Source organism: Dunckerocampus dactyliophorus, chromosome 18 (genome assembly GCF_027744805.1).
Source record: "Dunckerocampus dactyliophorus isolate RoL2022-P2 chromosome 18, RoL_Ddac_1.1, whole genome shotgun sequence".
In the NCBI taxonomy this organism is placed as follows: domain Eukaryota; kingdom Metazoa; phylum Chordata; class Actinopteri; order Syngnathiformes; family Syngnathidae; genus Dunckerocampus; species Dunckerocampus dactyliophorus.
Window position 1 is genome coordinate 4,416,821 of NC_072836.1, and position 16,014 is coordinate 4,432,834.

The window sequence follows — 16,014 nt, forward strand, 5'->3', positions numbered from 1 at the left end:
TCTTGTTGGAAGGTACAGCAATTAGAACAACATAACCCACAATGCATCGAGGGCTATGAGTTGTGGCATGCGCGAGGCTGGAGGCGGAGCGTGTATATATAGAGGAGCTGGAGGTGCTTGAGCAGCACACTGGCCACTGTTGTGACGGTGAAACGACGTCTGCAAGCGTCACGTTGACTTTGACAGCGTCGAAACGGTTAACAGTAGTTAGCGACAGTTGCCCTGTCAAACCCTCCGAGGAGTCTCTTTTATTGACTCTACCTAAGTTTACTTTCATGTTGACGTTTTTTCCCCCAACTTTTCGCAACAATTCGCACTTTTATTTTTTTGGATTGAGCTGAATCGTAGTCTCAGTTTGGAGAACTTTGACGCTTTTTTAATTGTAGAAAGTTTAAGATGCGCTAGGGAAAAGGGAGTCAGAAGAGAGGAATCGCCAAAGATGACAGATCCAGCGGAGCAGAGCCATCACCTGAAAAGTTGTGGCAGGCCATCAGGTGGGAGCAGCGCCGACAAGCATCTCCCTGCCAGCCAGCGTGCAGCGCCACACAACGGCACAAGAGGGCGCCAGAGGGGCGAGCAGCAGGACAAGTTGTGGCACAGCCGAGGCGGGCAGAGGGGGGTGTGCCCCGGCTTGGCTGCCGGAAATGACCGAGCCGACTCTCTCCTTGCACCACAACCTCAGGTTAAGAACCCCGAGGATGCAGCAGCAGCTCCACAACCGGTGGAACCCCTGAGCCAAGCCCAGGAGGGGCTCCCCGTCGACTCTGACACCGGCCTGGACGCGCGCCTTGGCAGGAAGCGTCACCGACGTCGCGCTGCCAAGAAGAAGCGCCACTGGAAGCCTTACTACAAACTTTCCTGGGAGGAGAGGAAGGCGCTGGAGGAGCGCGAGACAGCCAGGGCGTCCCGCCTGAGGGAGGAGATGTTCGCCAAGGGGCTCCCTGTGGCCCCCTACAACACTACTCAATTCCTCATGGACGAGCACGACCGAGAAGAGCCGGACCTCAATACCGAGACCGGACCTCGGCGCACGGACGACACGGGCAGCGAGGAGGACCTCTTCGAGCACGACGACGAGGAGGAGGACGACGGCAGCGGCGGTGGCGGCGGCAGCAGCGACGGCATCGGCAGGCCTGGCAACGCTGGCGGGGAGTTTCTGCAGCGGGACTTTTCCGAGACCTACGAGATGTACCACGTCGAGAGCCTGCAGAACATGACCAAGCAGGAGCTGGTCCAGGAGTACCTGGAGCTGGAGAAGTGCATGTCCCGTCTGGAGGAGGAGAACAACCGGCTGAGGCGCGCCGTGGAGCCCGGGGGTCTGAGCGTGGATGGCTCCTTGGTGAGGCTCCGGGAGCTGGAGAGGGAGCTGGAGAGACTGAGGGCCCAAAACACGGAGCTCCTCCTGCAGAGCCAGTCCGGGGAGGACCGAGGTCAGGTCACCAGCGACTAGGGACTCTCGTCAATCATTGAGGACTCCATTGAACAGTCCGTCAGCCCTTGCAATGCACTGCAGTACAGTTTTTCCTTTTCTGGACTTTAATTCTTTTACTGAGGAATTGTAAGTATTTGTTTTTGTTTTGTAAAGACAACACGAGGTCTCTTTCAAGTGTCATCGACATCCATTTTCTCTCTCCCCCCCGTTTTATGTTGCATTTCCTCCAAAAAGAAATGAGTTATTACAACATAACATCAAATCAGGCCAGTTAAATGTTAACATTTTAACAGTTGTGTGTTAACAGCCACTCAAAACTAAAATAAATATTTCATAAATTGACTAACTACCATGCAGTGTGTTTGTGTCATCTCATAATGTATAAGCCTACTACATGTCGTTTGACAGCTTTAATTAATGTGCTTTTTTCACAGGGGGATAATAAAAAAAGGGGATTATTCACTTTAAAAATATGATTAAACACTAAAACCGTAAGGTGTTCAGTATATTTCAACAATTATTGTTGGCGTGATCCGTGCGGCTCCAATCCTCCATAATGGTCAGTGATTCACTTTATGGGGAGAATGTTTCAATAAAAACAAAAGCTGCGGGCTGCAAATGCCCCCCAGGCTGCATTTGGGAAACCCTTAGTTGTTTTTTCACATTTAACTGGAACTCCAAACATACAAAAATACATAATGTTGTTGTCACGACCTTGACAGATACTTTACATTAATAATAAAAACTTTATTCCAGAAGCTCTTCCCAAGAAAAAGAGCATTCAGACTCCATAGAAATTGAACTATGACCCAGTTTGGGCGCCCCGGAACTCTAAAGATGCTATAATACGCCACAAGAAATGAATATGATGTAAGAAAAGATGCTAAACATGAAGGGTTTGCTCTGTTTAAAAAAACACCTCAAAGAACTATTGAGGCCATATTACCTGTAACCACAAGAGGGCGCCATTGACAATTTAACACCAGAAGACAAACACCCCTTTATTTTTTTGTACGTACTTCTTTTTATTTACATTATATAATCATAATAATAATAATAACCTTGCTTTAAAGCACGCAGACAATTAGTTTGACTTAAATGTACACAATGTCAGACAATATGTTACATATTACGATAGTATGTACACAAACATAAGCGACAACACACTGTTTTATTCTCAACAAAGTGATGTGTGTGTGTGTGTGTGTGTGAGGGAGAAAGAGAGAGAGGCAGAGGGAGTGCATAGACGTGTCCTTGGCATGACGTGTGCTTATTTGAAGTCTCTATGCCCACTTGAACTTGAACGTAGACGTCTTAGTGGAGCGTGAAAACCACAGGAGGACAGACAGGAACCTCACAGGGAAGAAGAAGAAGAAGACTGAATGGGAAGAGAAGCTAGCGTGGCACTGCTGGACAACATTCCAGAAATTAGGCACTTGTTGAAAAACCAACAAAGAAATGTTGAGGTATGACGAGACTGTTTGGATTAGTCACCGCAGTGTGGTTAAAAAAGCCTCAAGACAGGAAGTGACAACCAGAGGTGGCGATATATATAATATATATAATACATATATATATATATATATATATGTATATATATATATATATATATATAAAACAAACAATATATTAAGGGAGCATTTCAAGTCTTGAAAGAAACGACGGCGTGTGTTTGTGTGCGCACGTTTGTAAACCATAAAAAAGATTATTATTATCATTAAGAAAAGGTAAAAACAAACACGACAACGTTGATATTTACAACTTAAAAACAAGGCTTTGTACAAATGTTACAAAAAGGAGCGCGAGAGACGAGCGGGGTGGGGGCGGGGGACGAGCGAGCGATCCGGGAAGCGATGAAATGGTTTTACTCCGCGTCTTGACTTTTTCCAAAAAAAGAAGCACCATTCGTGCCCTCAAGGTGGGAATTGTTTGCCGAGCTGTGCAAAAGTGCCGAGTCACCACCGACGTTGCCTCTTTAGCAATGTCACGATGACCATTTGGGACTATTTTTTTTCATCTTTCTACAAGTATGAAGATCACCAGCAGAAAGTCCACCAAGATGAGTCCGTTGTCACTTTTACGTTGGAGCAAAAGCAGCAAGTTGTCGCTCTTCAAGCTAAACCCGCATTCATTCCATTGCGTGTCCTAATATTTAATACTGTTTTTAACTATAAAAAGTCATTTAATGGGTTTTGGGATTTGTTGTTTTTGTGATCTAATACAAATTTTTGATGGCAGGAAAGTGTGTTTTTCCACACTGATAACTTTTGTTTCCAGAATAATCGTTCTTATATTTCTCAATTCTACATGAAATGGGCTCCTATTAGACAATAAACTAGGTGCAACAGCGCCCCCGCTGGCTGCTGCCAAGTAGTGCGCCTCCTTTGCTTCAAGTGGCCACAAGTCAGTTGCTCACAAATGGACATAATTCATAGCGATTCATCGTTCTATTGCATTCTATTCTATTTCCTGATTAAAAGAACAAATCTGGTGGTGACCCAAGACTTTTGCACAGTTGTGTAGGTAACGATGAGGTCATCCTGTGTTCACCCTGCTGCTGTTGTTGTGTCACTTATAAAATAAAAACAAGCGCAGTTAAAGAAGTAAGAAAACGAAAAGAGCTTTGGCAACGTTGAAAGGAATTGGAGCGCCCCCTGCTGTACACAAGACGCGTAGGTTTAGATGAATACGAGACACAAAAAGATGGCGGCGTCTTTTTAAGCGCTAGCGTGCTGCCAGTCTGCTGACCTGCAGCTCAGCAGGCAGCTCGGCGCGGACGCTCGCCGCCAGGATTCACAGGTACTGGTGGAACCTGGAGGTGGGCGCGTGGCGGCCACAAGGCCCCCGCTCGCCGCCATCTTCCTCCTCCGGAGGCCCCGGCTGCGTTTTAGCGGCGATGGGAGACAGCGGGAACTCTGTGACGGTCAGCGGCGGCCTCTTGTCGCTCGCCTCGGTGGGGGACGCCACCACCGTGTGGCGACGCCAGGCCCGCCTCTTGCGGCGGCTCTCGGGCGAGAGGGGCTTGCGCATGCCGACGCTGCGCAGGTCGTCGGCCGAGCCCAGCAGGCGGGCGCGCACCTGATCTGCGAGGGACTTGGCGGCGGGCGTGAAGGAGGCGGCCTCGCTGGGCAGCGCAGCCGGCCGGGGTCGACCCGGGCGGAAACTCTCCTGGCTGCTTTCCGAGGAGGGGTTGGTTCTGGGCTCTCTCCTGGTCCTGGAGGTGGCGTCCGGCGTGGCGCTGTGGTTTTGAGCGGGGACGTCGAGCAGGTCGAGGGAGTGAGCCTTGACCTTGTCGCCCTTGAGTTTCTTGCGGGCGAGCGTGTCGCACTGGATCAGCTTGTGGGAGTTGAAGGAAGGCCGCGAGTGAAGCCTGTGAGCGGTGGAGGACGACGAGAAGGATGAGGACGATGGCGTGGTGGATCTCGCCCCTCCTTCGCTCCTCTCTGCGCTGTCCGGAGTGAGCGTGGGGGCGATGGTGGCGGCAGGCGGCGGGGCGATGGCGTCAGCTGGTGTCGTCGTCGTCGGGGGTTTGTGCGGGGCACCGCGCGGCCCTGCCGTCCGCTTCTCGGGCCGCTCCTGCGTCAGGGAGCGCGAGGCGAAGCCGCTCTCGTTGTCCGTCTCGCTCACCAGCTCGCTGTGCTCGTCGTCGGCATCCTCCGCCCTCCCCTCCGAGCCCAGGCTCCGCCCCAGCGTGGAGAGGGTGGAGTAGCCTGACACGATGGAGCGCGCGTCCTCGGGCGCCCGCCACGCCGGCCCCTTTTCCTGGTTTGACCTTCCTTCCGCCGCCTCTTCCTGTTTTTTTGGACCGCAAGCCGCCGCCTCCTCTTTCACCTCCGCCTGCACAACTTCCTCTTCTTCCTCCTCCTCCTCTTCTTCCTCATCGTCGTCTGCCTCCCCCTCCGCATGAGGAGCGGTGTCTCCCGGTGGCGACTCTGCCTCCTCTTCTTCCTCCTCCCCCTCTTCGGCCCCCGGGTGTCCCGCCTTGACGGGCTCGTGCTCCGAGTCGTCGTCGGTGCTGCTGCCCACGCGGCGAGCATTGTGCCGCTTCCTGCGCTTGCGGCCCGTGACGGCCGACATGATGGACAGAGTCAGGAAGTCCTTGGCCGTGAGGTCCTTCTTGGACCCCCAGGACCCCTGAGGAAGAGGATGAGTTAACACAAGGCCTCTTGAGGTGAGAAGGCGCGCGTGGAACATGACGAGGTGTTACCTTTGATTTTGCTGAGTCACTGTTGGTGGAGTCTGAAGGGAGAAGAAGAGAAAAGGAGTTTACCAAAGGGAGGTAAAAAAAAAAAAGGAGTAAAAGAGTCTTGGGAGGAGGACATGGAGACACTTGGTGTGAGCAGGACAAATATCTAACCTCACCCCGACAAAACCAAAGAAAAACTCGTTTCTGGGCAAAAATGTGCATAAAATACACTTTTTTGTTCCCAGTGCACAACCCAAGCTGCATGGAGGCATGCTGGGATGAGTTTGGTGTGGAAGAACACCTCCTCAGCACACTTTGGCCTCACGTTGATTGTATGTTTTCACCAGCAGGAGGCGCTAGTGTGTCCTGCTAAAAATGTTTTTTTCTTCCCCCAGCAGCTTTAATAGGAAGTGATGTCATCACACAATGGGCGGGGCTAACACAGCATCATCCTCAATACCATGTGTGTCTTTCTGTCTCCGTGTCCTCAAACCCGGAACACACACACACACACGCACACGCACGCACGCACGCACGCACGCACGCACGCACGCACGCACGCACGTACTAGACACAGTGGGAGGATAAACAATGATTTTGATGAGGAGGAGGAATTAAAAAAACACACACACAAAAGAAAACAAAGGAAGATCATCAAAAGGTGAAACCAGCACCAACACACACACACACACACACACACACACACACACACACACACACACATGTCTCTGCAGGATAAAAGCTCTTTTTAGTCTTTGGCACATTTCTGAATATCCTTTAAAGATCTTTTTTTGGCAAATGGTGATTAATCATGATTAATTCAGTTGAAAACAGTAATTCGTCTGATTAAAATTTGTCATCATTTGACAGCACGGCGTGGAAGACGGCGTACGCAACGTTTCGTGATTTTGTGCGTACACAAGCTTTATAAGTAAGGCCTCTGGTCTGCCAGAGAAAAAGAAGGCGGTGTTGCCAACTTTGTCGCTATATTTAGCGAAAAAACACAAAAATAGCGACAAATCTAGTGAAGGGACTTTTGGGGAGTGTGACATGAACACAATGAGCAGTGGGTGCCGACGTCGGCCCCTCCCTCATCTAAAAGCACTCACGGGCGGCTCCGTCTTGTTTGCGACGTTACAAAAGCAAAAATAAGCGACAGACATTTGTTGTCCTTTTACTTGTCATGTTTTTTTTAACTCACTTTTTGGCAAACGTGTCCTGGCCAATTATGCCAATTAGACAAACTAGGTGTATTACATTATATACAGGTATGTATATTCTTATTGGAATTGATATACAGTATGATCATATTTATTCAACAAAACACAAGCACATAATAGGTCTTATTTTAGGAATCAGAAGTCCTCACATGAAAGGAAACAAGGAATATTCTGAGACTATTTTTTGCAGTTTTGGTCTGACAAAAGACCCAAAAGGCTCCCACCAGTTGAGAGTTGCTGCACTTTTGTGTATGAGTGGAGTGCATACAGAAGTGTGAAGCGCATACAGGACACTAGTAGGGAGGTTACGCACTCCAGTGTCACGCACAGCAGCTTTAAAAGGCTTCCTGTGTTAATTCATTAGTGGGGCAGTGACAGTGCAGGCAACACTCTCATATGGAGGGACAGCATGGAGACACCAAACACAGTGACGCACACACACACACACACACACACACACACACACACACACACACACACACACATAAGCAGGCGTGTATTGGCGTCCTACCGCAGTGTCTGCTCCACAGGCTCGGCTGAGAGAAATGCAGAGGACGCACAGAGAAGAAGTCAAAAGATGAGCGACAAGGAGTGGAGGGAAAGAATACAACGAGAGCAGAGAGGATAGAAAAGTGTCGGGACACAAAAAAAGCCACAAAAAATCCTATAAAAACATCAATTCAGATACCGGAAAGGAGGGAATTTTGTACCACTGCGCTTGTACAGCAGCACTGTGCCATACTGAGACGTGTGTCTTATTATTTTCGGTCTTTTTTCTCATGGCTAAATAAGGCGATTCAATTCCCTCCTTCCACCAGAAAACAGCGCATGGCGTTAGCGTGTGGCTAAAACTACCGTAAGTGACCAGATGGGGGCTAACAGCGAAAGGCGGTACAGCGACCAGCAGGGGGGCAGCGTGCTCACCTGAGGCGTCCCCGAGCAGAGCGGTGCGCCCAATGTTGGACAGGAGGTGGTCAATGTTGGGGGCGGGCTGCATGTCCTCCGTGTCCACCGGCGTCTGTGCGGAAAGACACGCGAGGAGAGACTTTTGATATCCGCGTGGCTAATTGCTCGTTATGTTATTAGTTATAAGCAGCTTGTCAACAAAGAACAAGGTGAATGGAGCCGTCTCCAGTCTCCTGCGTACCTTTTCATCCTTGTCTGGCTCGTCGCTGAAAAACCAGATGTACTGCACAAAAACCCAAAACAAAACACACATTCAGATGGTGATAGTACTGCATTTGCGTGTTTACGTATGTGCTGCGATCCTCACATGCTGGACGAGCGTCTCCACTATCTTGTAGCGGTCAGGCATGTGTGTCACCATGTCCTTCATGTTGTCCTCGGACGTCCGCACCAGAGTCGGCCCGAACACCAGAGCCAGGTTACGTGGTTCCATCTGCACACGCCATGACGCAGCAGGACATCAGCCCCAGCCACACACTACTACATGTTCAGGAGCAAATCGGTTGCTAAGGGCCGCACGGTGGCCGAGGGGTTAGCATGTTGGCCACACAGTCAGGCGGTCGGGCAGATCTCAACTCAAAGAAAAGGAAATATTTTGCCACGAACTGCAGTATTATCCCGCAAAAACACGAGATATCATCATGCCCACCGTAGAACTGGACACCATGTCGTCCAAGAGAATGCAACACTGCGACAAATGCGGCATTTCAACATGACAACAAGAGAATCGCATATTTTACACCAGATTTTGCTATAAAACTGCATACTTTCACACAAAAATCCTACATTTTGTGAAGAAAATACATTTTTTTTTTTTTTAAATGACGACTTGCTTCACTCACCTTGTTTTTATCAGAGTGGTCCGCCACTGTCTTTAGGTGACACACTAAGAACTTCAGAGTGTGGTAGTAATAATCTGGGAGATCTCGGATCTAAAAACAAAACAAAACCAAAAACACAAGAAGTGCATTGATGATGACGCTAACAGGAATCAAACGGTACAAATGAGTGTAAGGTACCAGCTTCTTCATGGTCTTCAGTCTGTCTGATGCGTCTTCCATTCTGTTGGCGTCAATGAAATCGTTGTACTTGTCTGCAAAGACGAGACAGGAAGTCCTCTTTGAGCGTGCGTCCGTGACAGGAAGTAATGCAGATGCAGCAGGCCAGCTTGTCCTAACATATTTGGACTCACCGTTGGTGAAGAGTGGCTCTGGAAGTTTCCGGAAGAAGGATTTAAGCAAACTACTGACGACATTGAGGTCCTGCCACTTCTGTTGGCAGCAAAGAGAACAAACATGAGTCAGCAGTTTGACTATTAATAGCATAGTTTAGCACTAAATATTTTGCCACAAAAAGGGTATGTATATTTATTAATGTCCTAAAATGCTATGAAAGGTGTTGGTTTCATGTCATGAAGCGGTAGTTGCTAATTTTGCAACAAAACTCTACAGTATTTCAAGGAAACCAAAATGTAACATTTCTTGACAAAAGCACAACTCAATATTATGGCATAAGAACCACAATATTCACCCGTAAAAACAGGATTTAACCACGGTTAACCACATGTTACCCTCAGAAACATATAATAAACCTACATATTTTTGCGATTAAATGCTATATATGATTAAGAAAACAATATTTTGTCATAAAAATGCTATAATGCCACAGTAGTACCACGATATTTTATACAAACATGATATTTTACCACGAGGAAGCTACAGTATATTCCGGCAAAATGTCACACAGGAAGTGTCATGTTCCATCGTGACGTCACCTCCTCTGCTGGGTTGATGTCGACACCCTTGTTGAGTTGCTCCTGCAGCAGCGACACCATGGCGTTGTTGCCCGGCACGCGGTAGATGCCGGTGTACTCCAGACCCATCTCTTCCACCAGACCGCAGCAGATCTCCACGATCAACGGGATGAACTGGGAGGACAGCGTATGGCGTGAGTGCTGTCAGCAGATCACCGAATGAGCGGCTGGCAGGAAGCGGAGGCTAACCTTGTTGTTGACGCCCGGCTGGCACTCCTCCAGCCTCACGCCGAAAGCTTTGGGACCAGCCTTCTTGGTCTTCTTCATGATGTTGATTCCCCACGGGGACTTGGGGGGGCTGCTCTCGTCTAGGGACACATTTAACTACTTAAAAGGGAAGCACTGATGGCTTTTCATACCTCCATCCTATCAAACATTTTCACAAAATGACGTCTTCCGGAGTTAAAAATGTCACCACTGGAGTCCAGTAGACACGTATGCATGATGCCGACCTTTGCCATCTGGTTTGGGTGAGCGCGGCGCCCCCAAAGCGTTCTCCGTCTTGGCGAGCAGGAAGGGAGGCTTCATGCGGGACATCCTGGGTGAGGCGTCCGGCTTGCTGCCAGTTGGGCTGCAAGGGGCGACAGAGAGATGCCGGGTCAACAGGCGTGTGCTTTTAAACTAGCGAGCAAGCAGGTCAGGTGACCCACCTCTGTTTCCTGTAGTCATTCAGCTTCTTGTTGATGAGCGCCTGCCTGGAAAAGCCCAACTCCTGCCGGAAAAACACACATTTCTGCATTAAAGGAGCAGTAAGTAACTACTGTGTTTTAGCTCCAGGTTCCCCACTGCAGAAGTTAGCATTTAGCGACGATATTGCTACGCTAAACACATTCCAGGCATGACTCTGACCTCGTTGTCCGTCTTGCTGTTCTCCCTGATGACCTTGATCCAGTCCAGCATGTCCTCGCGGTCCTCCGCCTGCAGCAGGTACTCGCAGAAGTCCTGCGTGGTGAGCCGCAGGGCGTGCTTGCGCTTGGTCTCGCTGTAGGCGATGTCCACCAGGCAGCCCCGGATGCTGATGGGCTGCTCGTCCTCTGCGCCGCCCCCCACGGTGGCCCCGCGGAGCACCGCCTCCCGCTTGTCCTTATAGAGGAAGAGCGAGTGGGAGCGCAGCACTGAGAAGACTCGCTTCCACGGCCGCATGCCGCTGCCCACCTTCTGTGATAAAAAGAGGAAACAATGTGGCTTGATTTCGCGCCAGGGGGTTTTGATTTCAGCCTTGCTGGCTCCGCCCACCTTGCCCTTTTCCGTGAGGATCTGCTTGTAGTGCAGCCACCCTTGTCGCAGCACGTCGCTGTACATGATGTTCCCCAGCTCCGAGGTGGAGTGTCGCTTGGATCGTCTCTCCTCCTCCGTCCCCAAGTTGTCCAGAGACTGAAAGGCAACATGGTCACGACTTCTTTAGTCTTCAAATCCATGCCATGACTTACTTATGGAAGGAAGATTCAGGATTAAACGCAAACTAAAGCATACTTTAAGGATATGGAGCATAAAACAGACAAGGTCGTTTTCACAGATTATCCAGCAGAGGGCGCTGTCGCTCAATTGTGTACAAAAGGCACTCTTTTCGCTTCATTGGCGTCACAATTAACAGTCAGACAGTAACGGTTCCAGCTTTAATGGAGCCCCGTGTTCCTGGTGCCATCAGCTGAGGCGATCCCTGGTCGGCTCAAGAAGATGGTAGACAATTCTGGTGCTCATGTCAAATTTTAAATAAAACCTCATGCAGAACGCTTTCATCTCATATCCATTTCTTGTTCAAAAATTTGAATTATTAAAGAAATTACAGTGGACGCCTGCACAGTCGCAATTTTTCACCAAAATGTTTTTTCCTGCAGATTCTCATTCACTAAGTTGGAAATAATCTAAAGGTACTTGATAATACGGGTAAAATACGTGTATCACTGTTGGAAAGGCCTCCATTTTTACATTTTTATGTCTTTATGCTTCACTGATAATGTTTTTTTTTTTTTTGGGCCATGCGATGGGCTTTGTAGCAGCTCTTGAATGCAAGTCAAAAATAGATATTTTTATGGGCGTATATTTTACCCGCAGTTTTCCACCATGTAACCCCTGGGAAAACCTAAAACCACAAAAATAAACTTAATAATAATAATAATAATCATGTCAGTAGTAATAATACAGTTACTACCACTCTAACGACTACTATCATGAACTAATACTAAGGAGACATGTGGAAATGTTTTACATAGTGAAGTGTTAAATAGAAATCATTAGCATCGGGGGTGACACGAGACAGATACACGATATTGAGTCTATGAGGACGAGATGGGATTTTAATATTACTTTTAAGAAAAGCACAATGAAAAAATATTTTTTTAAAAATATGACAATATAGTGCTAACTACTACTTGAATTTCTACTACGTTACACTCTTCTGCACTCTGTGTGTATGCGAGCAGCCCCGCCTCCACCCACAGAGACAAAGAGACTGTCTGACTGACAAAAGGGCTCACTCCGTTCATGCCGTTGTTCTGTGGAACAAACCTGCAAAGGTGCCGAAAGTAATACACAGAGTGAGCCCTCTTCTTGCCTGTTTGGACGCGAGGGACGAAGAAAACACACACGCATGCACATAGCAATGTATTGAGGTCGGCAAAATGATGGCGTTGTGTCATCAATTTAGTATTGTCCCAGGCCTCGTGCCCATGAGACACGTTTTAATCTCGCTAGCTCTTGTGACACGCTCAGTTAACAGTGTTTAATATTATTAATAAATTTAACTCACCCCATCCGTGAAGAAGCTCTTGACTCTCTTTGGTAGCCTCCTGTGGAAAAAAGCAACAAAGCAAGTTAGCTCCCGCCACACATGACCACACGCTGGAGCACTGGGAGACAACTTTGCACTCACGAGAAGACGCGTCCGTCCTCCCGGAAGGTGTTGAGCCCCTCATCGCACGACTTGGACCTCTCGGAGGTGATGGCTAGAAGATAGGAGGAACGGCGACCGGATTTAATAGCGCCTGCTCAGCGACAGGATGAACGAGTGGAGATGTGGGGAGGGAAGCAGAGATGGAAAAGACAGGATGGAAGAGAGAGAAAAAACAAGAAAGAATGTTGATGTGATGACGCCAATCACCGGCGGTGTTGGATTGATCGTGGGAGAGTGGGCGAGCGAGCGAGCGAAGAAGCTGCGGGGAGGCGGTGAAGGAAGTTTTTTTTTTTTTGGGGGGGGGGGGGGGGGGAATGTGTTTAGAAGATGAGCTGAGGTGTTGTGTCCGCCTTCATGTTTCACTGTTCTACATGCATCCTTTTTAAAAGACCTCGTGCAAAAACACTAAACTGCTTTTTTCCCCACGCAATAAAACTAAAAAAATAAGGTCCAAGCATGCATCATGCAAAAAAAAATGAATGATCAACCATTTTCTTTCCAATATTGAGCCCTGCAAAGAAATTCCTGGAGTTAGTCAGTAGCTTGTGAGGTATTCATTTATTATTGTGGTTGTGGTGTACAACTGCACTGCACCTGTTGTGTTTACCTGCACGAGCGGGTCAAAATATGAGAAACAAACTCTCTGTACAATTTTAATCCGCAATAAATCCTAAAACTGATCATCTGCCAATATGACATTACTCAAGTGTGGCTAACTGTTACAAGATACAGACTAATTCCTGGAAAAAACAAGATGATCTCAGTGTCAATCGAAATTGTGCACTTTTATTTGCAAAGGCAAGAATCAGTCAGCACCTTGGAAGGCTTAGACACGCTGGAATGACAATAAAGAGAGAAAATTGTACTAATTCCACTAAATTTTGGACTCAATGGAGAAAAGTACTCGATGAGGTTTAAGCTGATTATAATTTCTTGCAGAGGTTCCTTCAATATCATGCATGCTTCTTTCATTGCGGCATGCAGCAGGTGGAGAAGAAGGGAGGCGGGTAGCGGAAGGGGGAAGGGGGCACACTCACTGCAGTCATGTGAGAAGAGCCTAGTGGCGGGGAAGGTGAAGGTGGGGGAAGCGGGGCTGGCGACAGCGGCGGGCGCCGAACTCATGCCGCTGGAGACCACGGAGGACGCCGGCACGTGGCGGGCGCGCAAGTCAGCACCAGGGCTGGTGGGCTCATCTGTGGGAGGTTGGGGAGGGATTGAAGACGGGAGCGCAGGAGGCCCGGGAAAGAGAGGAGAGGAGGAGGAAGATGAGTTAGGTGTTAGGAGGGAGAGGAACAAATGTTTAAGAGAAGGTAAGCGGAAGGGATTTGTTTTATTTATTGTTTTTTGAGGGAAAGGAACGACGGGGAACCAGTTCATGTCCAAGAGGAAGTGTTTGCGGGTTTCATCTTTCTTGCTGCGTCATTGAATGCAACATGCAACCATGCTGCAGCGTGAGGCTTGTGCAAGCACAGAGTAGCCATCCAAGTCTCCAATTTTGTCAATAACGTGACATTTGATCACCCTAATGTCAATGAGGTTGTGTTATGCAGTTTCAGTGTATGTTAGCAAGCTACCAGCAGAGTGTGCTAATGATTCAGACCCGACTAGTTTGCTTCAGGGTGCAGTAAAAAAATAAATGACGGAAGGAGAGCGAGACTTTCTTGAAAAGCAAAGACGTTCATGGTAAATATTGTTATATTGTATACACAGCATACACTGCTGACAAAGAAATGGAGTGAGGTTCCCAAGGCTGATAAAATTAGCGCCTCATTAAGTCTGACAGCCTCGCTCAGTAGACATTCTCAAACAGGAGAAGGACTAACATTCGCTAGATTTATTGTGACTTTATATCGTTATGAAATTTTGCACGTGAATGTGAAGAAGTTGAGCTCAGAGCCTCAGGCGCCACTGGCTTTCCGCTTTTGATTGTTCCCTTTAAACAAGGCAGTCCCAATTGTTAGTCCTGCTGACGGTCCCCACTGCATCTTCCGCCTGTGTTGTCCACAATTTGCAGGCGAAAACATTCCCAATCTGGGCCGGCAGTTTACGAGGACGGCACCAGAAATAGCCAAGCTGCGGCTTTAACAAAGGCCGTCATTAAGAGGCAAGGGAGCTCTGAGCCACGCATCCATCCATGCTGGGACGCTGATGCTTGCCTAGTCCACGTTGTCTCCGAGTTGGACGCAAAGACAGGTGGATTTGGAACTTCAGGAGTGCACTTCTCGTTTTGCCTTACCACTACCTTACTATTGTACACCACTGCAGTTGGTACCCCAAAAGCAGGCTGCGGAAAAGTGGGAGCGATGTGTTGTTTTGGTGGGTATTACATCTTTGACAAGACAATGAGTACTGTACCAGGGGGTCTCGAACATTCGGTACGGTACAGAGTCGTACGGAGTTCACACACGGTACACATCAAGTGAGGGACGGGAAGTGCACGTGTCTACACGCAGTAAACAAATACAGCACAGCCCAGCCTTTGGCTAGCGGGATTCTTAGCTAGCGAAGCAGCCAGGGGTCAAAAACCCTCGTCGCTAAATTCTCCTGTTTGGGAACACTTGGTCTTCCCAGCGAAAGACATAAATAGACAAAGACAAGTGGCTAAGACGAAAGCAGTGTGCCGTCATTGTTCAGTAGTGGCTGTTTATGCAAAAGCTAAGCACTTGTATGTTTTGAGCTTGGTTCCCTAACTGTTCCCAAAAATGAACTGAACTGTGACCTTAAACTCGAGCTACGTACAAAACTGTGGCGATGGTTACCGTGAGAACCGCCCGTGTAGACCACCCCAAATCTATCCTGCACAGAAAGACAATAGCAGCATTGAAGGCAGGAGTTGCATTTCTCCACATGAAGCGCCAAAATAACCCTCCCGCTAATTTGCAGCCTCCACGTGCTGAGAGACGAACTAAGTGCAGAGTGGAAGAGTGCTTCTGCTGGTGTGCCTCCTCCTGTTTTACCAAGGCCGCGTCGCAATGAAATACTTGTGTTGTGTTGGAGCAACGCCGTCAAGGAGGACAGCCTTCTTTTTGCTGCACTCTTGTCTCGCCACTTTTACAAGGACCATCTCCGTCACAGAGGAGTTAAAAAAACGCTTGTGGGGAAAAGTTTCGGTTCAAGGTGATGAAACGTGTCTGGGCCTGCCACCTTTGGCTGTCTGTTTTCATTTAAGAAGCAAGAATGTGTTCCTACACACTCCGAGAGATGCCTCCTGGTGGACTGCCTGCGCTTCATCGGGCTACAGGTTCAGGGTAAGAGGAGGTAGCACGTCAGCTGATTTGTGCCGATTCCCGGGCGAGGTTTTTGACTCAAAGGCCAGCAGTCTCTGTCAGGTGATACAGTACCAGCGCTGCAGATCCAGAGACTCTGAATAGGGTATACAAGTCTGGACCTGCCTAGGAGCAGCTACCTACAACCACCCCACCCGTCACTGAACATTTGTGGGCCAAACAACCACTGGAATCAGCCTGTCTTCATTGCAATCATTCCTTTCATCCAGCCACAAGA

At 48.5% G+C, this 16,014-nt stretch overlaps 2 protein-coding genes across 8 annotated transcripts in view; one reads left to right on the plus strand and one right to left on the minus strand.

Annotated features, from left to right (window-relative positions):
- The first annotated feature begins 112 nt into the window (after nucleotides 1-112).
- Nucleotides 113-1,778, plus strand: hexim1 (HEXIM P-TEFb complex subunit 1). The gene has a single exon (XM_054758776.1). The coding sequence runs from the start codon at nucleotides 440-442 to the stop codon at nucleotides 1,448-1,450; it is 1,011 nt and encodes a 336-aa protein (XP_054614751.1). The 5' UTR covers nucleotides 113-439; the 3' UTR covers nucleotides 1,451-1,778.
- A 37-nt stretch (nucleotides 1,779-1,815) lies between these two features.
- arhgap23a (Rho GTPase activating protein 23a) overlaps nucleotides 1,816-16,014 on the minus strand; it is a 68,316-nt gene continuing 54,117 nt past the window's right edge. For 2 of the 7 annotated variants that reach the window (XM_054758768.1, XM_054758767.1), the window contains exons 8-24: nucleotides 13,548-13,703; nucleotides 12,490-12,601; nucleotides 12,367-12,406; nucleotides 10,854-10,991; nucleotides 10,467-10,775; nucleotides 10,268-10,329; nucleotides 10,070-10,188; nucleotides 9,807-9,925; nucleotides 9,579-9,731; nucleotides 8,997-9,075; nucleotides 8,824-8,897; nucleotides 8,647-8,736; nucleotides 8,112-8,237; nucleotides 7,986-8,027; nucleotides 7,763-7,856; nucleotides 5,640-5,671; nucleotides 1,816-5,566 (exon numbers count right to left, since the gene is read on the minus strand). In XM_054758768.1, the coding sequence (XP_054614743.1) occupies nucleotides 4,226-5,566; nucleotides 5,640-5,671; nucleotides 7,763-7,856; nucleotides 7,986-8,027; nucleotides 8,112-8,237; nucleotides 8,647-8,736; nucleotides 8,824-8,897; nucleotides 8,997-9,075; nucleotides 9,579-9,731; nucleotides 9,807-9,925; nucleotides 10,070-10,188; nucleotides 10,268-10,329; nucleotides 10,467-10,775; nucleotides 10,854-10,991; nucleotides 12,367-12,406; nucleotides 12,490-12,601; nucleotides 13,548-13,703 (3,086 nt within the window). In that variant the 3' untranslated portion in view covers nucleotides 1,816-4,225. The remainder of the gene's footprint in view (nucleotides 5,567-5,639; nucleotides 5,672-7,762; nucleotides 7,857-7,985; nucleotides 8,028-8,111; nucleotides 8,238-8,646; nucleotides 8,737-8,823; nucleotides 8,898-8,996; nucleotides 9,076-9,578; nucleotides 9,732-9,806; nucleotides 9,926-10,069; nucleotides 10,189-10,267; nucleotides 10,330-10,466; nucleotides 10,776-10,853; nucleotides 10,992-12,366; nucleotides 12,407-12,489; nucleotides 12,602-13,547; nucleotides 13,704-16,014) is intronic. The other 5 variants (XM_054758775.1, XM_054758773.1, XM_054758769.1 and 2 more) reach the window with 4 other exon arrangements.